This window comes from Rutidosis leptorrhynchoides, chromosome 1 (genome assembly GCF_046630445.1).
Source record: "Rutidosis leptorrhynchoides isolate AG116_Rl617_1_P2 chromosome 1, CSIRO_AGI_Rlap_v1, whole genome shotgun sequence".
NCBI classification, from domain to species: Eukaryota; Viridiplantae; Streptophyta; class Magnoliopsida; order Asterales; family Asteraceae; genus Rutidosis; species Rutidosis leptorrhynchoides.
This window is the reverse complement of record NC_092333.1, coordinates 649,279,590-649,306,698: the sequence shown is the minus strand read 5'-3', so window position 1 is coordinate 649,306,698 and position 27,109 is coordinate 649,279,590. Positions and strand designations below refer to the sequence as shown.

The window sequence follows — 27,109 nt, the reverse complement described above, 5'->3', positions numbered from 1 at the left end:
CTAGAGGCGGAAATCACTAGAACAAAGGTTAACCGAATAATGGGTCGTGTTGGGCTCGAATTAGTCGAACCTAGGGATTAAACAAGATTAGAACGACTCCTAAACGTTGATATTCGGTGGTTTTCGGTGTTGAGAACGACTGGAACACAAAAGATACGAATTAGGGTTATGGGAATGAGTAATCCCTCTAAGGATGTCAAGTCCCGTATATATACTACAGTTAGACACAGTTGGTCGACTGTGTTAAGACAGTCGATCGACTATGTGCCTCAGTCGATCGAGTGAGTGAACTCACTCGGTTGACTGTGTATGCAGTTTAACTATTGAACATAATATTTAAGCGCACACACACATTACAAGTCAATAGTCAAAATGTAAACGTTATTACATGACCGAATGTATTGAAAAGATAAACGACTAAGAACTAGGGATTACATGCACCAACAATTATCCACAATTTCAACTGCAATCCACACATTTCTTTCGGATGAAACCTCAACCATTTTATTGTGAACCTAAAGTTACGATTGTTTAACAGTGGCGATTCTAAGATCAAAACTCAATGGGGTCCCAAAAATTTATTCGATAGCTTTTTTGCATAAAATATTGAATGTGTTGGGTCAAATCGCGTCAGGTCGGGTCGAGCTCAAAACGCAAACATAAAATTGAATAATACTCGTAAAATATAAGGTTTGTTCATATGGAGTATCAATTAATAGCATATACAGTAGCAATTTCACATTATCAATGTTAAAGTAGCAATTGTCTATACAGTAGCAATTTTACAATAGTATTTTAACTCATGTCCAATAGTTAGGTAGTTATGCGTGATGGGATTAGGGATTCATATACAGTAACTATTATAAATATATTTGCTATTACATATACATCTTATTTGCAACCATATAATGAATTCACTATTAGTACTCACAATAAAACATGTATATCTCAACATAAAAATTACACATAATTGTCATAATATATATTTGATAGTAAATTTAACAAATTATGTTCATTATTAGACAAACATTAGTGCATTACACATTCTGGTAGAAGAATTTTAAATTACGTCATGTTATATTACGTTTATGTTTTCATTATATATTTGAAAATATTATAAGATTTCTTAAATATTCATTGGATATCCATTAACCAGCTTAATCTATTAGATATTGATATAGATGGTTGAACTATATTTAAATGAATATGGATAAAAAAAACTAAATTGATATGGATATGACCTTACATCCTTAGGATGAAGGATTTGAGATAGAACCGTAAGAAATTGTGATGTAGAAGGAAGTCAAAAAGAATTAGAATAGGAATTTGAGGAGAGTTTGTTTATTTTTATATATTCAATATTCAATTCAATGAAATTATAAGTGGGCTAATTTCAAACACTTTAGTAGTCCAAACTATTAAACTATAATCTCAAAAAATTTATGAGTCCCATTATTATATTTAGTGGTGTCCTATACAAAAAAAAATAAAAATTTTGTGATAAATTTCGAAAAACTAGTGGGATCACGGGACCCCGTACCTCATAACCTAAAGTCGCCATTGTTGTTTAAACAAGATCATTTTTTTTTATAGCAAACATAACGAAAACTTGTTTAGATACAAATAAAACATTTTTTTAATAGAAAACATCTTCAACAAAAATATAAGAGAGAACTCAATGATTCTCATACCTAGAAAACGACGAAACCAAAGAAACATAAGGTAAACTAAGATAGATCGTATCAATACATGATAACAGATACATAAAGTAGTAGTAGAGTAGATTAAAGTAAATTTGAATACTTTTGGATTAAATGTCCATCCATGAAGTCCGACGCTCCGCTAATGAAAATGTGCTATCATATTTGAACGAGGTTTGCAAAGGGCTTGTAACGGCTTCAATTTACACATTAACAAGTCACCATACGAAGCAGTCATATCGATCTCTCCACCATCAATAGTCTCCCATTCAAACGCCTGAATCAAAGTACCCAATGCCAAGCCAAGAACACGATAACCCAAATTCATTCCAGGACATCCACGCCTGCCAACGCCGAAAGGTATTGTTTTGTATTTATCCTCCAATTTTTCTTCAAATCGCTCAGGTATAAACTCATCAGGGTTGTCCCAAAACACACGGTCCCTGTGAATGGCCCATGCATTCACCATCAACGTGGTCCCACGAGGAACCGAGTAACCACCAATCATGATGTCTTTAGAAGCTTCACGTGGAAGAAGCATGGGAACAGGTGGATACATACGAAGACTCGTTAATGACGTTTTGAAGGTAACTCAGTCTCTCTAAATCGTCTTCTTGTAACAAACGGTTGGAATCAACTTTAGTGTCAATCTCATTCTTAAGTTTTTGCATCACTTTTCTATTGTTCAACAACAACGACATTGTCCATTCGAGTGCGAAATTAGGCGCTTCGGTACCAGTAAGTATTATTGTCTGTATTTTAAGACATATTATAAATGGTTAACAACAGTAATAATAACAACAACAATTCTGCAATCGTGAGGTATAAGGAATGTGAGATATTGACAATAGTTCCTAATACTCTAAGTAAAAGGGAATGCATGGCCTTTTTTTTTTTTTTTTTTTTTTTTTTTTTTTAAGACATATAAGGAATGTGAGATTGACAATAGTTCCGAACAAAAAAATACATATTTTAAGAAAAATTATTATTATTATTATCACATTCTATTTTTTATTGATCTCTTACTATTTTTATATATTTATCTTAATGCAGGTATAAAACTAATTTTTCTTAATATTCTTATTTATTTATAAAAATTGACAATTTATTTGATACATTTTTTAAGAATAAAATAAAATACTTGAAGAATAAATATGTGACGGAGAGAGTAGGTAGGTAGTAATTATTAGATGAATATTAATTGTATTAGAATGTTTTAATAACCAATATTATAAACCAAAAATTATAGATGATATTAATCATTAAAGTAGAATTCTTAATGTACATATTTAATAGTAACTCTTATAATATGATTGAAAATCCATGACATTTAGATATAAAACTATGTTAAATAGATAAGATAATAACAAAGTGGAAACAATTACGGAGTAATAAACATTAACCACTGAACGCTAGCTACTTACTAGTGTTTTGTTTTAATAAAAATTCTTTTAGCTGTTCAAAAAAAAATAAACATTATTAGTTCATAATCAAACTAAATCTACTAAATTTACCATTTTATTTAGAAAAAATCAAGTTGTATAGCATAAAGGTAGATTAACGTACATGATTGCAAAAGCAAGTGTTTGACTTAGAACACCTCAATTCATATATTATTAATAGATTATTGGTTCTACTTCCAAATGTGAAAGTAAATATATACTCATTATAAATTAAGTTGATGAATATAATATATCCACGAGAGTCATGCATAATATATGTAGAGAGAGAAAATTTTGGTGTTAGAATAATTGTATGAAATATGTGGACATTAAAAGTCGAATTCAAATATCATATCATATCATTAATCATTAATATAAATATAAATTATGAATAAGAAAGAAAAAAAAAAAAAAAAAAAGTATCTCATTACTTTAGGAGTTGATAATATCTCAATAACTATAATCCATTCAACCCAATTTATTTTTCCTTTACAAATCAAGTTATTTTCTAAATTTATACTATCCCTTTATCTGATTTTTTACCAACTATTATATAATCCATTCATGCTAAACGTATTTAGACAAAAAAAAAAAAAAAAATACTACAGTATAACCCTTTAAATAACTTTATCCATATATATATATATATATATATATATATATATATATATATATATATATATATATTAAATTCTACATAGAATAAATAGTTATCATGATTTAGAGATATCACACCTGTAGAATTTGCTAGGCCATGATTTGATCATCGCGCACAAAAAAAAAAAAAAAAAAAAAAATTAAGTTAAATAAATAAATAAACTGTAACTCAATAAATTCATATTTCTTTTTAATCATTGAAAATGAATATAAATTGGTCCAAAGATTTTTAGAGAGTTTACACAAGAAAATATTATCTTTTTATTTTAAGGGTGAGTCTTTTTTCTTCTTATGAAATTAATGCCACATGAAGTAATCTAGAACTTAAATTTTTTGAGAGAATGATAAAATGACACGTTGATTTTTTGATTATTTGTCGAAAGTACAAGTATGACACATAGTCTTTGCTACTACGTATATAGTCATTTAGTTATCTATAGTTTTTATTAAAATTCTATAATAAATGATGTAGTTAATTATTTTATTAAAAAAAAAAAATCTAAGCATGGTGAATGATGTCATTAATATAAATAATTTTGAATTAAAATTAAATCTTATTAATTAATTATCATTATTAAATCTTATTAATAATTATTTTAATTATTAAAATTAAATAATTTAAATTAATTATTTTAACTTGAGTACGAGAAGGTATAAAAGCTAGCCAAAATGAAACCAATTCTAAATTTATATTTTAATTTACACTTTTAAAATAAAATGACAACCAATATTATCCCTTAGTAGTTGGATGTGGATGGTTTAATATGCATTTCAGGTGTTTAATAAAATGTTTAGCTAACGTATTTCTTAGTCGAATTCTGTGGTTCCACGGGTCACTAAACTAAATGACTTTAGCATTTACGTTTACTTAATACCTAAAACATATCATTAAACGGTTACGTTTAAACAATATGTGATTTCACGGGTCATTTCAGTAGTATAGTTATAAGTTGTATAAACTTGCATAAAACAATTAAAATTAAAAATTTTAAATATTAACAATATAATTTGTTTGCTCAGAATTAATTTTACTTCAATATTTACTTATATACTGGTGTATAATAAAAAAAAAAAAAAAATCATTTTTAACTCACGTACGTACGATTCATAAGTTCCGAGTGAAAAGCAGGAAAATAGTGTATGTTTTACCAGTATGAGGCCTCGTATGATATCTTGTGTATAAAGTTGTGGTTCCGCCTCTTGTAAAGCAAGCAAATTATCCAGCATAATACCCGACCCAGGAGAACCTTTACGACGTCGTTCTGTTATAAACTCATCCAACAACTCATTTGTTTTTCCCAACAACTCATACGACTCCTTTTCATATTTTCTTCCAACACCAAACCATCTCAAAAACGGCAAGAATTCCTCAAGCTTTGGAGCATTTATTTGCCTAAACGACTCCTCCATTATCTCTTGAAACCTATGAGCCACCTCCACGTCACCCTTCTCGATCATCATGTCTCCTCCAAAGTACCTCTTTCCTATTAACCCCATCGTAATGATGTTATTCATAAGTGCTCTAAATTTTGACTCAAGCTCTACCACTTGTTGCGACTTTTGTGATTCGTTATATATATGTTTACACATAAGTTTAACTTCGTGTTCACGTGAATGGGGGGTTGCAGCTAGATGAGTTGTGGAAAAGAAGTCGGTCGCAGCAACACGACGCAAGGAACGCCAAAGGTAGTCATATGGGGCCAATGTTAATGTGGTGTAATTGTAATTCATGTTTCTAGCAGCGGGGGGTCTAGGTCTATTAGAAACCCCAATGTCGTTATTTTGGTTAAAACATTCTTCTACTACCGAAAGAGATGTGACAACTACTAATTTTCGGACGCCAAAATGGAGCAACATAACGGGTCCGAATTTTTGAGAGAGTTTTTGTAGGTTTTCATGGATAGGTTGTTTTATCATCAAGAGGTGGCCAATTATGGGATATGAAGGAGGGCTTGGAGGGAGGTTTGATTTAGTTCCTGTTTTGTTCAAGAGTTTCATAAAGACTATGAGTGGTATAATGATTATTAGTAAGAGAATCAAGTGGGAGAAATATGCTTCTATCATTTTGAATTTGCCTCTCTTTAGACAAGTATTCTTTGATTTAAGTGAGGAAGCAGTGGATATGCAAGCAAGTTATAGAATCTAGTAGCTATATATAGAGAGAAAGGAAGGATCGATATATAAAATTAAAAACTATTTTGTAATTATATCAAGATACGTACGTTTTCTGGTTGAAGTTTTGGTATAAACTAACAAAAACGTCTTATTTTCAAAACTCACTACTAGCATATCTCGGTAATTTTAGTGTCATCACTCATCTTTTGTGATTATAATTTACTTGAGACAAATGAATTCGAGTTAAGTTTAACGCAAGTTAGGATAATGTAGAGTGCACATTTGTTTAAGCTACCTAGAATCAATAAATTAAATAAACTGAAAGCTTATGTTTAGTAATTTGTGTGTTTTTAGCCAAAGGACGCAACTTCTCATGGTATCTTTTCATGGTATCTTTTCGTCTGTGTAACATTTCATATAGTACATGTATAGAGTTTAATTTGTCTAAAAATTTTATAACTAACCAACTCGAGAAGAAGACGCCGAATTCAAGGGGCCGAGAAGGAGAAATTTGGTGAGTTCATCAAGGACGCTTAGTGAGGTCCGGAAAGATGGTTGCTAATTGCTCGTCTTTGATCTTTCGTTCGATTGGTCGCCCTCTTCTTCTTTCTTTGTGGGATTTGTGGGATGATGTTTCTTAGTGTTTTCTTTTCTTTTTGTTGTTTTAATTTTTAGGTTTGGTACGAGCTTGGTTTCCTTATTTGTTCTTGTTTTAAGCTCGGTTCTCTTTAGGTTGTACGTTTTTTCAGAGCTTTAATTTTTGTTGAAGTATCTCGTTTAATATAAAGTTTTTTTTTTCGCTAAAAAAAGAAAAAAAGGAAAAAAAAAAAACTACAAGTTGGACGGAGGTACAATAATTGACAAACATTAATAAATAATAACTTGAAAGATATTAACATGGAAGTCATATGCGTTGCCACTACATAAACAAAGTAGAAAGTGATGGCCAACATTATTGAAATAATGTTGGTTCTAGAAATAATGTTGGTTCTAGAGGATATTAGCTAGGGATGACATCGGGTCGGGTTTAGATCGGGTTTAGGTAATTCCGGACCCGAACCCGATTAAGAAATCCCGCTTCAAACCCGGCCCAAAACCCGTCGGTCCCCATTTACTTGCATACTATCGGGTTTCGGGTTTTCCCACGGGTAAATGGATATACCCGATTAGTCATTCTGTATCTATTTTTCAATAAGTTACCAAATCAAAATATCGAAAAATAACTTAACCACTTCATGTTTAAAGTATTATAAAATATCACATACAAAAAGTTGATTGAAAAGTTTCTAAAATACTCAAATACACAAAGTATATAAAATATCACATCTCGAAAACTTGTTGTATATGATTATATTGAATAAAATTATACTCGTTTTCAAAACAAATAAGAGAAATCTTTCATACATCAACAATATAATACTAATACTAAAATTTTACATAACAATTATTATTAAAATTTCTCGGGCCGGGTATACGGGTATGTGGGTCGGGTATACGGGGCGGGTAAACGGGTTTGTATCCAAAACCATACCCGAACCCGAACCCGGAATTTTTTTTGTAACCATCCCCATACCCGGCCCATAACCCGACGGACTCGGGTCAGACCCGACCCAATTATAACGGGTTTCGGGTTTCCCCATCGGGTACGGGTCATTTTGCCATCCCTAATATTAGCTAGTTGATGATACCGATATTCGGCCGTCGACTTATAAGTAGGGATGGCATCGGGTCGGGTTTGGGGCGGGTTTAAGTAATCCCGGACCCGAACCCGATTAAGAAACCTCGCCCCAAACCCGGCCCGAAACCCGTCGGGTCCCCATTTACTTACATATTATCGGGTTTCGGGTTTCTCCACGGGTAAACGGGTATACCCGATTAGTCATTATGTTTCTATTTTTCAATAAGTTACCAAATCAAAATTTTGAAAAATAACTTAACTACTTCATGTTTAGAGTATTATAAAATATCACATATAAAAAGTTGATTGAAAAGTTTCTAAAATACTCAAATACACAAAGTATATATAAAATATCACATCTCGAAAACTTGTTGTATATGATTATATTGGATAAAATTATACTCGTTTTCAAAACAAATAAAAGAAATCTTTCATACATTAAAAATATAATACTAATACTACAATTTTACATAAAAATTATTATTAAAATTTCTCGGGCCGGGTATATGGGTCGGGTAAACGGGTTTGTATCCAAAACCATACCCGAACCCGAACCCGGAATTTTTTTTGTAACCATCCCCATACCCGCCTCATGACAAGTCGGACTCGGGTCAGACCCGACCCAATTATAACGGGTTTCGGGTTTCCCCATCGGGTACAGGTTATTTTGCCATCCCTACTTATAAGTATCAGTGCAAGCCTAGAACTCCCGTGGTTAGATTGACTATTACCCTTGGGAAAAAGTCCCTGCAGACAGGATCACGGTCTAAAACCGTGGGGTGGCTTAAGTCCATCTTGCGAAGCCAAACAATGAGTTAGCCCGTCTAGCGTTGTGCGGCTAAGTCTTCAAGTTCTAGAGTGAGAAAGTATTGTGTGAGAGAGTGTGTTTCAGTCACAAGTCCAAGTGTCTGAAAAGTGATGGCCGAGGTGGCCTATTTATAGGTGTGAGTGTATTTTTAGAGACACGTATCACGCTACCATTGATTGATTTTATGCGAAAAGTTCGTAACCGAATTTGTGCTTTATGCTGACGTGACATGTGTGCTGCTCACGTGTTCTTTTTAGGGCTGAAGCATAAAAAGCAACCTTCAGGCTTACGCAAAATAAAACGCTTGGCCGCTTGGCGGCCTGAATTGTTAGCCGGAGAACACTGAAATGTTTATTTATAAAATGTCTTCAATGTCGTTTTACATGTCTTTTAAGCGTTTGTTCTTTCATCCTGTAAAGGCTTATTTATGCGTGAAAATCATAAGGCGCACCATTACTAGTCATTAACTTAATGAATATACTCACCAAGTTTGATCAAGTTTAACATACTCACATGGCTTTTAAAAGACTTAAATCCCACTCAGAGTCTTCTCTCCTTTCATCTGAAAGATCTGCAAGAGGGGAACGGGTGCTAGAAGTGGGTGGTACCCTAACCACACAATCGGTTCTTCAACATCTAGGCATCTCAACTTGGCCTGGTAAGTCAAATAAAATAGTCAACCTTCACATCTGAATACCTATATTTTATTTTACATTATATAAAGCGTATGACTATAATCCTACGTGTCATCTTTAGATTAAAACCTTTTAATTAGGTGCCACGTGTCATAATAATAGCTATAAGTTTAATTGATTTAGTTGATTATATACAATATTAAAACCGTATGCGTAGTTCCAGTTATAAATAATGTGGAGCCTAAATTTTTGATATGATAAAATATAAAACAATAAAATTAACGTAGTTAGTTATCCATATATAAAACTAGATGTTGGTCCAATTCGCGCTTCGCTGCGCGGTCTTCAGTTGTGTCTTTCTCGACTTATTTTTTCGTCTGTTTCGGTTAGTCTTTTTGAACAGTTGTGCAGTTATTAGTATATAATATCTGGGCAAAAGTTGCAAATCTTTATTTGCTAGTGACACATGATGCATACAGTTACATCTAGTAAACCAAAAGATGATACATACAATTACATCAGTAAATAGTTACATCTAGTAAACCAAAAGATGATACAGTTTTTTAGTAAACAGTTAGATTTTGTTACTTGGATGAAGTAAACCAAAGGCTGATGTACTAATGAGCTGAACCAAAAACTTTTGCAGTGATGATTTAAACCAAAATATGTTGTAGTTTGTTTTTTCTGAACTCTTTTATCTGTTGCAATATGTTGAAGAAAAGCTTAATACTTAAACAAAATATAATAGGCAAACAATATATGAAGAAGCATACAAAGCAAATTTAATACAAAATAGACGTTTATGTTGGTCAATGTATCATTACATAGAGGCAAAACTCAAAACTATCATAGAATTAAACAACGTGAAGTGAGATAAGAGAATTGAAGATTTATCGTACCTTCATTTTCTAGTTGGTGTTGATAGCATCTGCACTGCAAGTCAGAATAGCTTGAGTATTGATGTCAAAAATGCCAGCAGACACAACTACCTTGTTGAAAAAAATTTGTTAACCTGGAAGCTGATCCTTAGAGTTACCACTGCTATTTCTGTTAATTTTGCTTACTTTGGTTCCTCTACCAACATGTATAACCGCCGCTATGCTCCATACTCCCTTAGAAGGGGCTGCTCCCCGTAAAGCTACAAAAAACACGACACATAAATCATTATTTTTAGTGATGTTTCTAAACTTTTTATTTGTGGTAGCGGCAAGTTTCAATAAAGCCTACAAAAATGAAAACTTAACACCCTTGGAATACAAATAAAGGTGAAGGTCATGAATTAAACCCCTAGCAAACTTTAGAAACTATTAATTGATTACGATTAAGCAATGCAAGAGTTTTAAGAAGTCTAAATGTTAACCTGTGGTAGCGGCAACTGAATCAATATATCTCTATAAGACAACATTTAGAGCATTATTTTATAGCATCCAAAAGGTATTTGTGTACAGCTCCCATTGATTCTTCGGCCTCCACACATTGGGCTCATTACTTTCAAAGTAGCAACACTACAGTTGATCAACTATGCAAATCTCTCTTCGAATTTCGATTACTACTTCCTGCACATTATGTAACCAAATAGAAAGTCTTTATAGGAACACCAAAAATATGCTATCCATCAAAGATTGGAAAAGGGATGTTATTTTTTTTACCTACTAAAGTTCGATGTAGACTATGTTTTAAGGTAAGCGTCATGCTGCAAATCTGATATAACAGTTATCTCAGTCAAGATAAACACATGAACAAAAACGTGATAAAATTTTGGAACTAACCTTGTAAACGGAACCAAAGCCCCCTTGGCATATCTGATATTCTGGTCTAATAACTCGAGTTGCAACTTTCAAATATTTGTATGCATAACATCTCATAATATGTAAATTGATGAAAAAGAAAAATAAGGCTCAGATTCGTGTATAAAATAAAGCAAGAGAACATGGATCACCATGGCTGCAATTTTTAAATTGCCGCGCCAAGATTCAAACGCATTTTTTCTCGTTGCTTGAATCAACTCCCACATATTGATCATCATAGCCCTTCTTTATACGTTATTTCTATAAATGTTATTTATTCATATTGGGAGTTCTAAGCAGCATCGAACATTATACTCAGATACGTGTGTTAAGTCAACCAAGAGAATATGGCTCGTCATGGCTGCAATTTGTATGCTTTTTTTTTTTGTGTGGCTAAAATAACGAATACTATTAAAATTAGAATATCTTCATCAATAGATGAAGTATTCTATAAACTGATACAACAAAATTGACGACCGTTAAGGCTCGAAAAGAAAAAACAATCCAGAAAACCCAATACCTAGCTAAATCGATCCGAGCCAAAACTAGAACGGCCTCAAACACAACCACAACCACAACCAATCCACAAAACAACAAAACGACCACAGTCTACCAAATCAAACTAACAAGCCGACGAGCGAACACTAACACAATCTACTAAAGAGAGACACAACAAAAGCCAATAAACCATGAAATCAAAAAACAATCAAATGCAACTAAGAGGGCCCTTTACCATTTCTATTATCCGGACGTGACGTCTTACCCTCAACCTTATCGATATGAACCCCCTTGCCGCTTCGAGAAGGAAATTTATAAGTGATAACATTTGACGAGTTACTACTAATGCGAATTCCCTCACAAGGAGGGATCACTCCCTGGTCAACCAAATCTTTTAAAAACCCTTTTTTAGCAACACCTGAGGGACCAATGTCATTAGCTTCCGAAGAACCCGCATCTTCTACAACACTAAACTTCCCACCTTTATGTTGAGTCGAAGAGGCTTTAACCTGAACATCACGCACCTTTGCGACATTAGCAACTTTAACCTTTTGTCTACCTTTTTTTGGGCGACCTTTTTTAGCAACAGTAGCATCAACTTGCATAACCCCATGACCCTCATTACGCCCATCAACTGCAACTTCATGAGGCTGAACCGGAACAGAAATATCAGCAGAATCTGTAACCAAAGCATCAACAGGCTGAACTTCAGGGACCGAGTTCAAATCAAAACGTTCATCATCAGCTGCCCCGATTGGGTCAGAAACAGGGTCCAAACCCACACCATCAGCAACACCCAACGTCTCGAATTGTGGATCAACCTCATCTGAATCAAAGTTCTCGATGTCGTTCAAATCATTCGACGTATTCCCAGGTTGATCGTGATTAACTCCATCAACGTGATCCCCCTCGTTACCCTCAACCTTATCGAATTGTGCAATTTGTATGCTGCCAAGTCAAGATACGAGCTCATTTATTCTCATTACTTGACCCAACTCATACATATTTATCGTCACAGCCCTTACTTTTAAACCCTCTTTCTATGAATGCCATCCACATATACGCGACAGTAGAAAACATCAATTTAAAGTTGTCCTTTACAAAACAAAAGAACGACGAAACTCCCTTTCACTTTTCTTATTTATGGAAACAAACACACAATTTGCCCAACTAACCACCGAGCGTGAATTTCATATAGTCGGCGCACAAATGGAACATTATCTACTACTAACACACGTTATTAAACCTGCATCATACCACATGGCCCACTAACCTTCAAAATCCACTAACAGTTGTACTCCAAAATGACAATACAAAAACACAATTATATAAATCAAAACGAAAATCCAGGCTTTTGTTGCTATATATTATGTTAATTTCAATTGAATAAAATGAGCTGCAACTAAAATGTTGCCCTGCCAACATACAATACATTTGATCTGATTGACAATTAACATGTTTTGGACAATCTATAGCCACAAAAACATTGCCTTGCCAACACAAATTTTGTTCCTTTTCTAATCGCAACATGTATAATTCATCATCAAAACTCAAACCCTAAATTTCACCCCAATTCTGGAAATATATTTGCGACGATTAATGGATGAAAAGGAAGGGAAAACCCTAATAATCACCGTATAGAAGAATAAGGTTGCGTGCTCAATCGATCGATGAACACACGCTTCGCCCAGATAATCACCAAAGATGAAGTTGAGATAGTCGGTGCACAAATGGAAGCTTACCTAATGCATAAATTAAATTAAGACAAAATTGTCAAAATCGTCCCTGTATTTGTGTGTTTTTCTCAAATCATCCCTGTATTCAGAAAACTGCGTAATACATCCTTAAATGCTTAAATGTATCCCAAATTACTCCTTGCATCAACTTCTATATTGAACAACGTGAATTAGATAACATTAATAGACTCCCTAAATGTATCCCATATTACTCCCTGCCAAATCATCCTTGTATTCAAAAAATTGTTCTATTTGAAATTGTATTTCAGTTGATTGCCCGATTATTTTTGTTTAAAAATTAGGTTCATGATAGTTTTGAAAATGTTTTGTTGACATTGTAATAATAACAAGTGTCATGATAGTTATAGCTTGGAAAATTAGATGCACGTATAGGTTGGATTTGAATTTGTATGTTTATTATTTAGTGTTTTTAGTACTACTGTGGCTATTTTATGGTGGTCGTAAACAGTCATGGCAAGTCAACAAATTTGACGAGGACGAGTTCTATCAAAGGATTAATTTTGATGCATTGGAGGAACAAGCTACCAAACAGTTGAGATCAAAATCTTAGTCTTTGAAAGAAAAATCGAAGGACCAAAATTTGGATTTTCTTTATTGTCCTTCGTTTAACTCAGGAATCAGATGTTAAGTTAATTCATACGATATTAGATTTTTGGTTGACGTTTTAAATATTATCTTAATCTGAATTAGAATTTGAATGGAGGGGTTGTAAATGTTCTAAATTATCATAGTGGTGATGGTGATACAAGATCTGTATATTTTGATTCATTAATCATAATGCGTGAAACTTGCTGACCCTTTAGTTGGCAACAGACAATAGCAACATCCTATTAATGGCCACTTTAACAGAAGTTGAGGGAGTAATTTGGGACACATTTAGGCATTTAAGGATGTAATATGCAGTTTTCTAAATACAGAGATGATTTGAGCAAAATCACACAAACACAAGGATGATTTTGGCAATTTTGTCTTAAACAAGCAATTGGCCAGCCGCGCGTTGCGGCGGCGGACCTAAAAGCATTAATGACGTTCTCGTTATGGTGTTTACTAAAGCGTTTATAAAGGTGCAGGCACATTGTTTACGATAAAAAGCTAATATTACATTTTTGAACATAGGAGCTTTCTATAGCTATTTAGGTTTGTGTAAGAGCATTGTAGGATGATTCTTCTGTTGCACACTCAATTTTGCAGGCATGGGATTTCCCTGGGAAGTTAGATCCTTTATATGGCCCATCCTGTAACAAATACTATGATGGATCAGTATGTAGTTGTTAGGAAAAGTGATCAAAATATATTATAATAGATAAATAGCATATGTAATAACTGAACAGACTTCTATAATACATTCTAAAGTGGGAATGTTTAAAGGCAGATAATATGAGTAAGGGTGTTGTCACAATAGACAGATAGACACAAATTACAACTGGAAGAAAACAACAGATAATCAAACACAAATTACAACAACAAAAAAACATAAAGAAACATAGCAAGAATAATAAAAAAAAGAACATTAAACAGAGAAGAACGGTTTTCGATAAGAACATGTCAAATTAGGCATCTGAGAATAAGGTCGCTACGTAAAGAAGTCCCGCATATCAAAATACCACCAATAGACAATTTCATTAGATAGTCACTTGAAATAAATATAGTTTAAAAAGGCACATACGTCCAAGAGATACCAATAGTAATACTACTAAAATAATATGATAATAAAGGCTTCCTGCACCTGGGAGTATTCCGATTCTATGCAACTAACTTGCAAAAACAAAATAGAATACGTACCTGTTCGCTGCGGCTGAAGCATGCCTAACGTTTCTTGTGCTGCAGTTGGGTGAATGGAAGTGATAAGCATGATATATTATTGCATGCAAAATTTCATGCCGAATAGTCTGAATATACTTACTTCTAGTCCTAGTCTATTGTTTGTTTCTACATATTTATTACATGCCTATGACATGTTTGTTTCGTCAAAGTCACTTCTGTTTTGCCTCTTCTGCAGGTGTATCCGTGGAGTTCAAAGTTTACATACATAGATGAGCGAATTCGAGGCCTCTTAGCTGCTGTTGTGCAGCATATAAGTTGTAGTGTGCAGCTGTGTTTCATTGCAAGAAGAGCTGATTTGGACTTCAGTTTTAGGCTGTTTCTTGGTTCTGCCTGTTAAACTTGTTTGGCTAATGATAAGGAAACTATATAAAGGGCATCTTTGAAATTCACTTGAAAGTCGCGGCCAACGCCACCTATATTTATCGTAGCTCTGCATTTAACACAAATCACAGATTATATCTACTTTCTAATCCTACATAATGTTTTATGTAGTAAAAGCATAGAAGTTGGCATTAGTACAACATTTACAATACCCGAATCTAACAAAAGAAAGAATGAAAAGGAACAGAAGAAACTAACAAAGCTTACGTATTTGTTGTGCATTAGGCTTACCATTTTAATTTTCGCTATCTTTCGATCTATCAAAATTCTCATGAACATTAAAATCTGCATCTTTAAACTGCTACAATCGTTATACATGAGCACATTTGCTATGAATGCATATATTTTACATTCATGTTATAAAGAGAAAGACATATAAACAACACAGAGTGTAAATTAGTCAAATAAATAATTCATGAACATAAGAACATCAACACATTTAACTTTTAAGAAACTGAGTATGCAAAATCGAAGCACATACCAGAGGATGAACAATCAGCGAACATGACAGTCGAGATAACATAAACAGCAGCGACACTGGAAACGGTTTGCACTGTTGTTGTGACTGCTATTGGAAAAAGACACTACCGTTGTTGCGACTGTTATTGGTAGACAATAATTTATAACCTGGTTGTAAAGACATACCCGGCGTCTTGATTTTGACCAAAGGTATAGACACCTGCACTTCTAGCAAAGTGCAAGGTAAAATAAAAATATACCAATTTTCTCGGAAAAAAAAGCCATCTCCATTAACCAATTTTTTTAAAAAAAGCAGGTAAACTTCCATTTCAATTTCAAACATATATTAAAAAAAAAAAAAAAAAAATACTCCGTGAACAAAATTAATTACTACCAGGTAAGTTAATAGAAAAAAATATATCCATGAATGGGTGTTTAGCGGACAGACCAGGTGACCGTGTTTTTGATAAAATGAAACCTTTGTACAGGGGCGCAGCTTAGAATAACCCAAAAGGGGTATCCGCCCCACCTGGATTTAACGGATAAAAAAATTTTACACTACATTTTTTTTTTTACGAAATAATAAGGTTTTTATTAGTGTTTACCCCTGCTGAAAATGAAAATTTTAATAAATTTTCGCATCCGCCCCATCTGGCTTTGAGTTCAAGTTCCGCAACTGCCTCTTGAACCTATTTATTGTCGTGTTTATCAACCTTTACCAGAGTAGTAGTAATAGAACGAAAGTCTTGACAACCTAATTAAGCAAATTCAGTACCTGCAAAATATTTGACCATGAAACTAACTTTTTCAAACTTGCCTTTCTCACTATTTCCTCTAAATTTCATGTAATCACCACACGAAAAGGGTTTATATGCTCTCATGTTCTTGTCACCCACAACTGCATCAGGTGCAAAAACTACCTTATCATCTTCAAATCACCGAAAGAAAGCAAGTGAAAGCGGTTTTTAGGTTCCTTAAAAACAACTCTATGCTCTGATGACCTTAACTTGCCATTACTCCAAGCTTCCATTAAGTCTCCAATATTTACAACTAATGTTTCACCACCACATGGATGCATTCCTAGCCCTCGATGTGCATTTCCTTTGTTTGGATCTCACTTGAAGCCCACCGGTTTCCTCCTGGTAAACTACCACTATGTAGCTCGTATGTATGTGCATTCCTACACATAAATTCCACATATATAAAATAATACTCTGTATTCAGCATCATTAAAAATCGCGAAAAATAATGCCGAAACAAAAACCACAAATTACAAATCCTAAATCAAAACCAATGAAAACCACAAAGCAAATAACCTAAATCTAAACTCTCAATTTATAAAACATATAGACACCTGTAGAACCAATTATTACAGCAACCACGACGGAGATGGTAAGTCGTCAAAGCTTAGCGGCGACGACGACTAAGTATTGTCGTACAAAAACCTCAATTACCATAAGACAAAGGGAATAGTCGTGCAACAGAATACCTAAATCTACATACAACAATTACTGACAACAATTTAGCAAACAAATAAAACATCACAAAATAATAAAGTAGAGTATCAAAGTTTACCTGGGGAAGATGGATGATAACAACGAAAATGAAAAAGAAAATAGGAGCAGATGGCCAGAGTAGTCGAAAATGGAGACAATTGTATTCGATGGACACTTCATTATGCTCCCATATTCTCTGAACACCTAAGTATAAACACCAAAGAAAGGGTTTATTAATAACAACCGAGAAAGTAATATGTGCTTTCAACGACACAATACTTATGCGGAAAAAATGAAAAGCGCATACATGTCTATAATTTTAACCGTCAACTCATTACCAATCCTTGATTTTTGCCTAACAGCACATACTTTTTAATGTTGTAAGTTGGACCTTATAATTTTCACAGCATAAAAGTATAGAACCAATTAGAGTACTATATTAAATTACCTGAATTTTGACTTTGACTGGTTCAAGAGCACTTGTGCTGAACTGTGTGCTGAGCAAAGAAATCGGGTCCAGAAACACAAATCGTCTCAAAAATACAACATATCAAAAAATATAGATGGAGAGAATGGACGTTAATAACCATATTAATAGAAATTTATTTTAAAATGTTAATCGGACCTTCTGTGGTTAACATCTGAGTACTATCGCCCAAGATAACCACGGTTGTCTGTCGAGTAGCACCAGATGCTGATGCAACAGCATGAGTAGTAGTCACTTTAGAAACTAAAATATCAAATAATAAATTAGTTGCACAAAATTAACAATTGTGAAGAAAGTGGCTATAATATTATACACACAATATAGTAATATATAGCATAAAAACTCTGAATACATTAAAAAAACCTTGCCTGCAAAGACAATACAGACCCTAGAAAACAAATCAGGGTATGCAGCGAAACTGTGACGGTAGTGGATGGTGGTTGAAGGCACGCGGGCGGTGGCAACGGTGAGCTAACACTACAGCAAGGAGAAAGCATCAGGTCTAAAATGGCGGTGTGTAAAATTGGAATGGAGGTAAATGGATGAAGATGGGGTTGAAGGGCGCTGGAAAGTGGAAGAAGGTTCCAGGCGAGAATGTATAATGACTAAAATGTCTAATATACCCTCGGTTACTGTTGTGGAACAGTGCTTAAAATTTGCTCAATTGTAATAAGTATAATTAAATCCTAATTGCTACCTTCCAACCGAGGAAAAAACAAATTTCAAAACGACAGCAAGTTAAAACAAAAAACGACATCCAGCCCCTTATACTAATATATATACATACATATATATATATATATATATATATATATATATATATATGTATATATATATATATATGTATATGTATATATATATATATTTATATATATATAAAAGAATTGTATTCATATACTAACTCCTTTCCAATTCTATAATCCACTATTATTTTTTAGATTATCCAAATCAACTTTCCACTTTTAAAAATAGAAAATATAATATAGTAAAGTTCTTTTATACCACTACTTACTACATATAGGATAAAAAAATATTAGAAAATTTGGTTGGAAAAGTGTGTTCCACCAATGTTTGGACACAAATTAATATATAATAAAGTGATACGGAGTATATATTAAAGACTATTTAGTAGGTTTTGTAGCCACTAATGAGAGCTTTAAAAACGAACTAAAGCGTGTCCAAAACAGGTTAATGGTGAATGATATATCGCGTCTCAAAGTTGCTAGTTTATGTGCAAAGTATAAGCCTTTTGAAATGAAATGGAACTTGTCCCACATAGGAGTGGGAAAGAACTTTTATATAGTATATAAGTTTGATGGATATAAGCTATGTCAACATCTTATGACATGTTTACTCCCTTACATACCCGTAGCTCCGAAAATTCGAGCCCGTGCGAGGCTTGTTTTTGCAATCCATTCCAGTTTCAGCCCAACTTGCTTCCACGTTTTTGTGTTAAGAAAGAAAAGATAATATTTGACTTACCAACCAAGGAAAACAATTTTCTTGTCCACCAAGAACAAAATCGTTTCCTTTTTGTGTGATTATGTATATCTTTTCTTTTCTTTGCGGATCCCATTTGCACTATAAATACTAAGCTTTGGTATTGAGAAAAACACATCTAGTAACACATAAAAAACATGTAACCTTCTCACCTCACCTATGAATTTGAGATACTCAAATTCGTTTTCGTTTTTCCAGCTTCTTCTTCTTCAACTTCGGTCACCCCACTTCCGGTCTTTTTTTCAAGCAAGTGCTCTCGTCCGGCAGTACGCTGCTTCGAACATGTGTACGCTGGAAACATACGTCGAATCTGTTTAAGGGAATTGTGTCAAACACAACCCCGGTTCAATTCGGTTTGATCGTATTACTTTTCAGTGTATAACTATGATTTTATATGTATTGTATGCTTTTATATTATTTATCGCATCGATTGTATTTGCTCGTTCAGTTTCGATTACATATTTTCTACAATCTTAAACAGAATCCTTGTTCCTAATACGAAATTGACTTATTTGATGTATTATTCGGATTATAAACTTAACTGATAATGTGTTTGATCTGAATGATAATGCGTTTAATCTAAAAGTGTACAGTTGTTTTATTTTCCTATGATATGCATACGTTAATTCGATCAACTAAACTAAATAGTTTTATGATCTTATTGTTAAACTGCACGTTGATCGATCTACTGCTGTTTGTGTATACATTAAACTCCTTGACCTGTTGTTAGTATCCGTATATGTTAATAAATCGGATATAAACTGAATGTGTACTGCTATTTTGTTATGAATGTTGTTACAAACTGATAGGGAACATAACTATATGTTGTTGTTGCTTTACTTATATCAATTGAATTAATATGATATGTTTTTCTGCTGCTGTTAAACCTGATGATGTATGATTTAATAAACATGACTTAATTGGTTCGATGTTTTATACTGCATATGATTTTAAAGGAGTAATGAATAACGTGTATAATGCAACCTTGAACATGAGTTTTGTTATAATTCAGTAGGCTTATAACTACCTTTAGTGGTTTGATTCTTGATGTTATAATTCAGTAGGCTTATAACTACCTTTAGTGATTTGATTCTTGATTTAGAATACTAATAATGAAGTGTAAGAACAAAGATGATAATGGAGAGAAAGAAAGAAACACTTTGTAAGTGTGAGAAATGGTGCAAGTTTAATGCTTGCATTCATGGCTATTTATAGCAAAAATATCACAAGTTTAGGTAATACAATAATATTACTTTTGTGTATCAATAATTGACTATCCATTTATATATATATATTTATATATTATAACACTCCCCCTTGGATAGCAATTTTGTTTGTTGAAGATCAACTGTAAGTTACTGCCTCGTTAAAAACCTTGCTAAAGAAAACCCAGTGGGAAAAACTTTAGCTAAGGGAAAAAGAGTGCAGCATGGAGTTGACTCCCCCTCAAGTAGACATCGCTTCGGTTGTTACATCTTTTGAACATGTCTCATGCCAATGTTATGAACGTGTGTTCTGAAAATAGCAGTTGGAAGTGCTTTCGTGAAAAGATCAGCAGAGTTTTTGCTGGATTGAACATATCTCATTTCAATCTCGTTGTCCTTAATGAGATTTTGAGTGTATGAGAAGAATCTAGGAGGTATGTGTTTGGTTCGGTCACTTTTGATATACCCTTCTTTCATCTGTGCTATGCAAGCTGCATTATCTTCATAGATAATTGTTGGACTTTTATCGCGTTCTAGTCCACAAGAATCAGTAATGATTTGTGTCATTGATCTCAACCAAAAACATTCCCGAGTAGCTTCATGTAATGCAATCACTTCGGCATGATTTGATGATGTAGCAACAAGTGTTTGTTTTTGAGAACGCCATGATATTGCAGTACCTCCATTTAGGAATACATATCCAGTTTGAGATTTAGCTTTATGTGGATCAGATAAATAACCTGCATCAGCATAACCAACCAAATCTTGTTTTGATTCGTTAGAATAAAATAATCCTAAATCAGTAGTTCCTCGAAGGTATCGAAATATGTGTTTGATCCCATTCCAGTGTCTTTTGGAAGGAGCAGAGCTGAACCTTGCCAACAAATTAACTGCAAAAGAAATGTCAGGTCTTGTACAATTTGTAAGATACATAAGAGCTCCAATTGCACTAAGATATGGTACTTCTGATCCAAGAATATCTTCATGATCTTCACATGGACGAAATGGATCAGTTTCAACATTGAGTGATCTAACAACCATAGGAGTACTTAATGGTTTTGCCTTGTCCATATTGAAACGTTTCAAAATCTTTTCAGTATATGTTGTTTGATGTACAAGTAAACCATTAGGCATATGCTCAATTTGTAAACCAAGGCAATACTTGGTTTTTCCGAGATCTTTCATTTCAAATTCTTTCTTTAGAAGTTGAATGGCTTCATAGATCTCTTTATTTGTACCTATGATGTTAAGATCATCAACATAAACAGCTATGATCACATATCCGGATGTTGTTTTCTTAATGAAAACACAAGGGCAAGTAAGGTTATTTGTATACCCTTTGCTTATCAAGTAATCACTTAATCGGTTATACCACATACGTCCCGATTGTTTTAACCCATATAAAGATCTTTGTAATTTAATCGAATACATTTCTTTGGGTTTTGCATTTGATGCTTCTGGTACCTTAAATCCTTCAGGTATCTTCATATATATATCACTATCAAGTGATCCATATAGGTAAGCAGTCACAACATCCATGAGATGCATTTCTAAATTTTTAGAAACTGCCAGACTGATTAAGTACCTAAAAGTAATTGCATCCATAACAGGGGAATAAGTTTCTTCATAATCAATTCCCGGTCTTTGAGAAAAACCTTGAGCTACAAGTCTAGCTTTATACCTTGTAACTTCATTTTTCTCATTTCTTTTTCGGACAAAAATCCATCTGTATCCTACAGGTTTCACATCTTTAGGAGTGAGAATGATGGATCCGAAAACTTTTCTTTTATTGAGTGATTCTAATTCAGCTCGTATTGCTTCTTTCCATTGAGCCCAATCATGTCTATTTTGACATTCAACCATAGATGTTGGTTCTGGATCATCATCATTATTCATGATGTCATATGCAACATTAAATGAAAATTTCTCATCAAGATTTTTCATTTCATTTCGGTTCCATAATATTTTTGAATATGCATAATTGATTGCAATTTCTGTATTGACATCATCAATCTCCTCTGCAGTAGGAGTACTGATTTGTGGTTCTTCTTGAACACTTTCTTTTACTTCATTATCAGCTGATTTTCTTTTTCGAGGATTTTTATCCTTTGAACCAATTGGTCTTCCACGTTTCTGACGTGGCAAAGATTCATGAGTGACGTTATTGCCAGCTTTTGGAATTTCAATTCGAGCTGGAGTATTTACTGCTGGTATATATGATTTTGTCACCGTTTTTGTATCTGTAAATGCATCAGGCAATTGATTTGCAAGTTCTTGTATATGCATTATCTTTTGAACTTCTGTCTCGCATTCTTTTGTGCGAGGATCAAGATACTTTAATTGAGGTTCACACCATGAAACATCATTTTCTTTATTTTTCATTTCTCCCCCTAATCTAGGGAACAATGTTTCATTAAAATGACAATCAGCAAAACGTGCTGTAAAAACGTCACCTGTCATAGGTTCAATATACCTTAATATTGAAGATGTTTCATATCCAACATATATTCCCAACCTCCTTTGAGGACCCATTTTTGTACGTTGTGGTGTCGCAATTGGAACATACACTGCACAACCAAATGTTCTAAGATGGGAAATATTTGGCTCTTGACCAAAAGCAAGTTGTAGGGGGGAATATTTATGACTTGCACTTGGTCTGATGCGAATCAATGCAGCAGCATGTAAAATTGCATGACCCCATATAGATACAGGGAGTTTTGTTCTCATTATCAATGGTCTAGCGATTAACTGTAAACGTTTAATCAATGACTCGGCTAAACCATTTTGTGTATGCACATGAGCAACAGAATGTTCAACAACAATTCCTATAGACATGCAATAGTCATTAAATGCTTGAGATGTAAATTCACCAGCATTATCTAGTCTCACCCTTTTAATGGTGTAATCAGGAAAATGAGCTCTCAATTTAATAATTTGGGCAAGAAATTTTGCAAATGCCACATTACGGCTTGATAACAGACAAACATGAGACCATCTGCTAGATGCGTCTATTAGAACCATGAAATATCTAAATGGTCCACATGGTGGATGAATTGGTCCACATATATCACCTTGAATTCTTTCAAGAAACATTGGTGATTCTTTCTCAACCTTAAGTGGTGAGGGTCTAGTTATCAATTTTCCAAGAGAGCAAGATGTACATGGAACCATTGTATCATGATGGATTTTTCTATCCTTTAGTGGATGTCCATGAGTACATTCAATAATCCTTTTCATCATTGTTGATCCTGGATGGCCTAATCTGTTATGCCATAAACTAAATACACCAGGATCAATATATTTTTCGTTAACTACCATATGTATTTCTGGTACATTTATATGTGTATAATGTAATCCAGAACTAAGTCTTGGCAGTTTTTCAACCACATGACTCTTGTCAGTGATACTTAAATATTTCTCATTTTCTGTTGTCACTGACTGATAATCATACCCGTTAAGGTATATGTCGGAGAAACTCAATAAATTTCTGCTTGACTTGGGAGAAAATAAGGCATCATTTATTAAAAATTTTGTACCATTTGGTAGTATGAAATTTGCCTTTCCTATCCCTTTTATCAAGTTAGCAGGTCCTGATATTGTATGTATAGTTCCTTCCGTTGGTTTTAGATCAATAAAATATTTCTCGGATTTAAGTATAGTGTGTGTAGTTCCACTGTCTGCTATACAGAGATCTCCACCACTTGATTGATGTTGTATTCCAGCAAAATTCATATTGAACTTCATATATAAGAAATAAATAGTGAGTACATTAATATTACACAATATTTTAAACGCAAATAGATAGTACTGAAACATTTAGCAAACATAATGACAAAGACAGACGATATTAAATCATTTATTTTTCGAAAGACACACAACTTAAACATTCAAGAAATCTTCATATAAATCAGATGGTTTCTCAGTGACTGTTGGATCGACGTTATCCACAAAGTTTACTTCCTTTTCTTTATCTTTCAGCGAATCCTGATACATCTTAACAAGATGTTTAGATGTTCGGCAAGTATTAGCCCAGTGGCCCATTCTACCACATCTGTAGCAAGATTCTTCAGAATTTTTAGAAGAATTTTCTTCAACATCTTGTTTAGTGGGCTTGTTTTGTGGTTGATATTTATATTTTCGTGGATTATTATTTCTTTGACCACCACGGCAACGACCACGACCACGTCCTCGCCCATTACCATTACCATAAGGATGGTTTCTACCATAGTTATGGCTTTTGGCATGATGATGGTGATGGTTATTATAACCACGACCTTGCCCGCGTCCTTGTCCCTGTTTATAATTATTTGCAGTATTTGCTTCAGGGATTGCAAGTGTACCAGTAGGACGGGATTGCTGATTTTTCATTAATAGCTCATCATTTTGCTCTGCAACTAAGAGATATGAATTAAGTTCAGAATATGTTTTGAACTTTAGCATTCTCAAATTTCTTTGCACTGTGATGTTTGCAGCATTCATTGTGGAGAAAGTTTTCTCCATCATGTCTGCATCACTTATTTCATGTCCACAGAATTTAAGTTGTGAACATGTATTATACGGAGCTGAGCTATATTCATTTACTTTCTTAAAGTCTTGGAACCTTAATGTTCTCCATTGTTCCATAGCAGCTGGAAGTAAAATTTCTCTTTGATTATTGAATCTGCTTTTGAGACATTCCCATAAAACATGGGGATCTTCTACAGTCACATAATTATTTTGTAAGCATTCATCAATATGTTGATGAATAAAGCAACATGCCGTTGCTTGTTCTTTTTCAGAACAAGTGTTGTTTTCATTTATGGCTTCAAGAATACCCATTGATTTAAGATGCATTTTTACTTTTATAACCCATGGCATGTAGTTGTTTCCAGTTGATTCTAAAGGAGTAAATTTAAGCTTTTCCAGATTCGACATTTTCTATTAAAACAAACAACATGATAAATTATAGTCACTTTATATTCATAAGTATATAAAAATTAAACATAAATTTAATATAACATAAATGATAAGTAGGTGACAGTGTCGACCATATGTAAGCAATCATTAATAAATGTTATATAACATAAATATAAATATTAGTAAACATAAATGATAATTAGGCGACAGTGTCGGCCATATAAATGTTAGATAATAGAAATATAAATGTTAGTAACATAAATGATAATTAGGCGACAGTGTCGGCCATATAAATGTTAGATAATTGAAATATAAATGTTAGTAACATAAATGATAATTAGGCGACAGTGTCGGCCATATAAATGTTAGATAATTGAAATATAAATGTTAGTAACATAAATGATAATTAGACGACAGTGTCGACCATATATTATTCAGGTGGTATAACCGACCATATATCATTTAGGTGGCAGAGCCAACCATAATTAGTATTAAGATTATCGTGCTGATAACGTGTTATAATTCAGTAGGCTTATAACTACCTTTAGTGGTTTGATTCTTGATGTTATAATTCAGTAGGCTTATAACTACCTTTAGTGATTTGATTCTTGATTTAGAATACTAATAATGAAGTGTAAGAACAAAGATGATAATGGAGAGAAAGAAAGAAACACTTTGTAAGTGTGAGAAATGGTGCAAGTTTAATGCTTGCATTCATGGCTATTTATAGCAAAAATATCACAAGTTTAGGTAATACAATAATATTACTTTTGTGTATCAATAATTGACTATCCATTTATATATATATATTTATATATTATAACAAGTTTATTTATAGTAACCATTGATTAGTCTACTGTACGCATGAAAACTTTATGTGGACTTTACTTACTATGTTGATTTGTACTTATTTATGGTACTCATTGGTTACTTATGTACTCATTTGTATGCCAACATGTATCTATTCTATTTATGCTTTATAATTATTATAAATCTTTTTATAATAGTAGTTTGCATATGACCATATTTGTGTTGAATAAATTATGATAATTGATAATATTTAGTTTAATCTTTTATGCATATGTGATCTAAATCAGAGGAATGATTTCGATGTGGTTATTTTTTTTTATTTTTATTTTTTTGGCATATATCTAGGACTTTGTATAGAGTGTACTTGATCTGTTCTAAATTTGTACATAAGTATATTTTTTCCTAATTATTATATTATACTATACTATATACTAATTACTGTAAATGGGTACCAATCATATCTCGCCACCTCGTCAAAAAACACTGTTGTACTGTAGCAGTTTTTTTTTTTTTTTGGAACCACCTAATTTGTGACTGCTTTGTTTTTAATAATAACAATCTGAATTTTTTAATAATAAAATCCTTAATTTAGTTGTAACCACATAATTATACTAACTGGATAGTAATATTTTTTAAAGTGACTGATGTTATCTTGATGAAAAAAATAATAGAATAAGTTGGGCCCAGTTTAAAATAAAATAAAAATATAAACTAATACATAGTTGGAGTTTTAGACAAAAAAAAGATAAGGGTGACGGTGTCGGAAGAGTGCGACGATTCAGATTTGTAAGATGACTGGCGATTTGCTGGTGGTAAGCGGCGGTTGGGTATGCAATTTAAAATAATGGTAAAAAAGTTATGCAAATTCGATTGCACTATAAATTTCATAGTTATTTTTCGAAATAGCATTGTAATTATATGAAATCGTAAACAAAAAATTTTGTGCACACCGCCGCGAAGCGCGGTCCACTTTA

At 33.2% G+C, this 27,109-nt stretch overlaps 2 protein-coding genes and 2 long non-coding RNA genes across 7 annotated transcripts; all 4 read right to left on the bottom strand.

Moving 5' to 3' along the window:
* Window positions 1-1,638: 1,638 nt before the first annotated feature.
* Window positions 1,639-5,939, bottom strand: LOC139885772 (cytochrome P450 81Q32-like). The gene is made up of 2 exons (XM_071869528.1): window positions 4,949-5,939; window positions 1,639-2,452 (listed from the first exon to the last, which is right to left on the bottom strand). Exons 1-2 carry the CDS (start codon window positions 5,861-5,863, stop codon window positions 2,225-2,227), a joined length of 1,143 nt encoding a protein of 380 aa, XP_071725629.1. The 5' UTR covers window positions 5,864-5,939; the 3' UTR covers window positions 1,639-2,224.
* On the bottom strand, window positions 1,843-2,208 carry LOC139849770 (cytochrome P450 81D1-like). The gene has a single exon (XM_071839396.1). The coding sequence runs from the start codon at window positions 2,206-2,208 to the stop codon at window positions 1,843-1,845; it is 366 nt and encodes a 121-aa protein (XP_071695497.1).
* A 4,463-nt stretch (window positions 5,940-10,402) lies between the features above and the next one.
* LOC139885771 (uncharacterized) lies at window positions 10,403-11,089 on the bottom strand. Its single transcript, XR_011772084.1, has 3 exons — window positions 10,805-11,089; window positions 10,685-10,736; window positions 10,403-10,591 (listed from the first exon to the last, which is right to left on the bottom strand). It is a non-coding gene; the product is annotated as an uncharacterized lncRNA (long non-coding RNA).
* Window positions 11,090-13,971: 2,882 nt separating this feature from the next.
* Window positions 13,972-18,239, bottom strand: LOC139885770 (uncharacterized). 4 transcript variants are annotated; one of them, XR_011772081.1, is made up of 8 exons: window positions 18,093-18,239; window positions 17,863-17,967; window positions 17,686-17,734; window positions 17,317-17,441; window positions 15,514-16,921; window positions 14,981-15,331; window positions 14,860-14,898; window positions 13,972-14,312 (listed from the first exon to the last, which is right to left on the bottom strand). It is a non-coding gene; the product is annotated as an uncharacterized lncRNA (long non-coding RNA). The 4 variants fall into 4 exon arrangements; XR_011772082.1 differs by having other exon boundaries at window positions 14,860-15,331; window positions 15,514-16,430; window positions 16,517-16,921; XR_011772080.1 differs by having other exon boundaries at window positions 14,860-15,331.
* Between the last annotated feature and the right edge of the window lie 8,870 nt (window positions 18,240-27,109).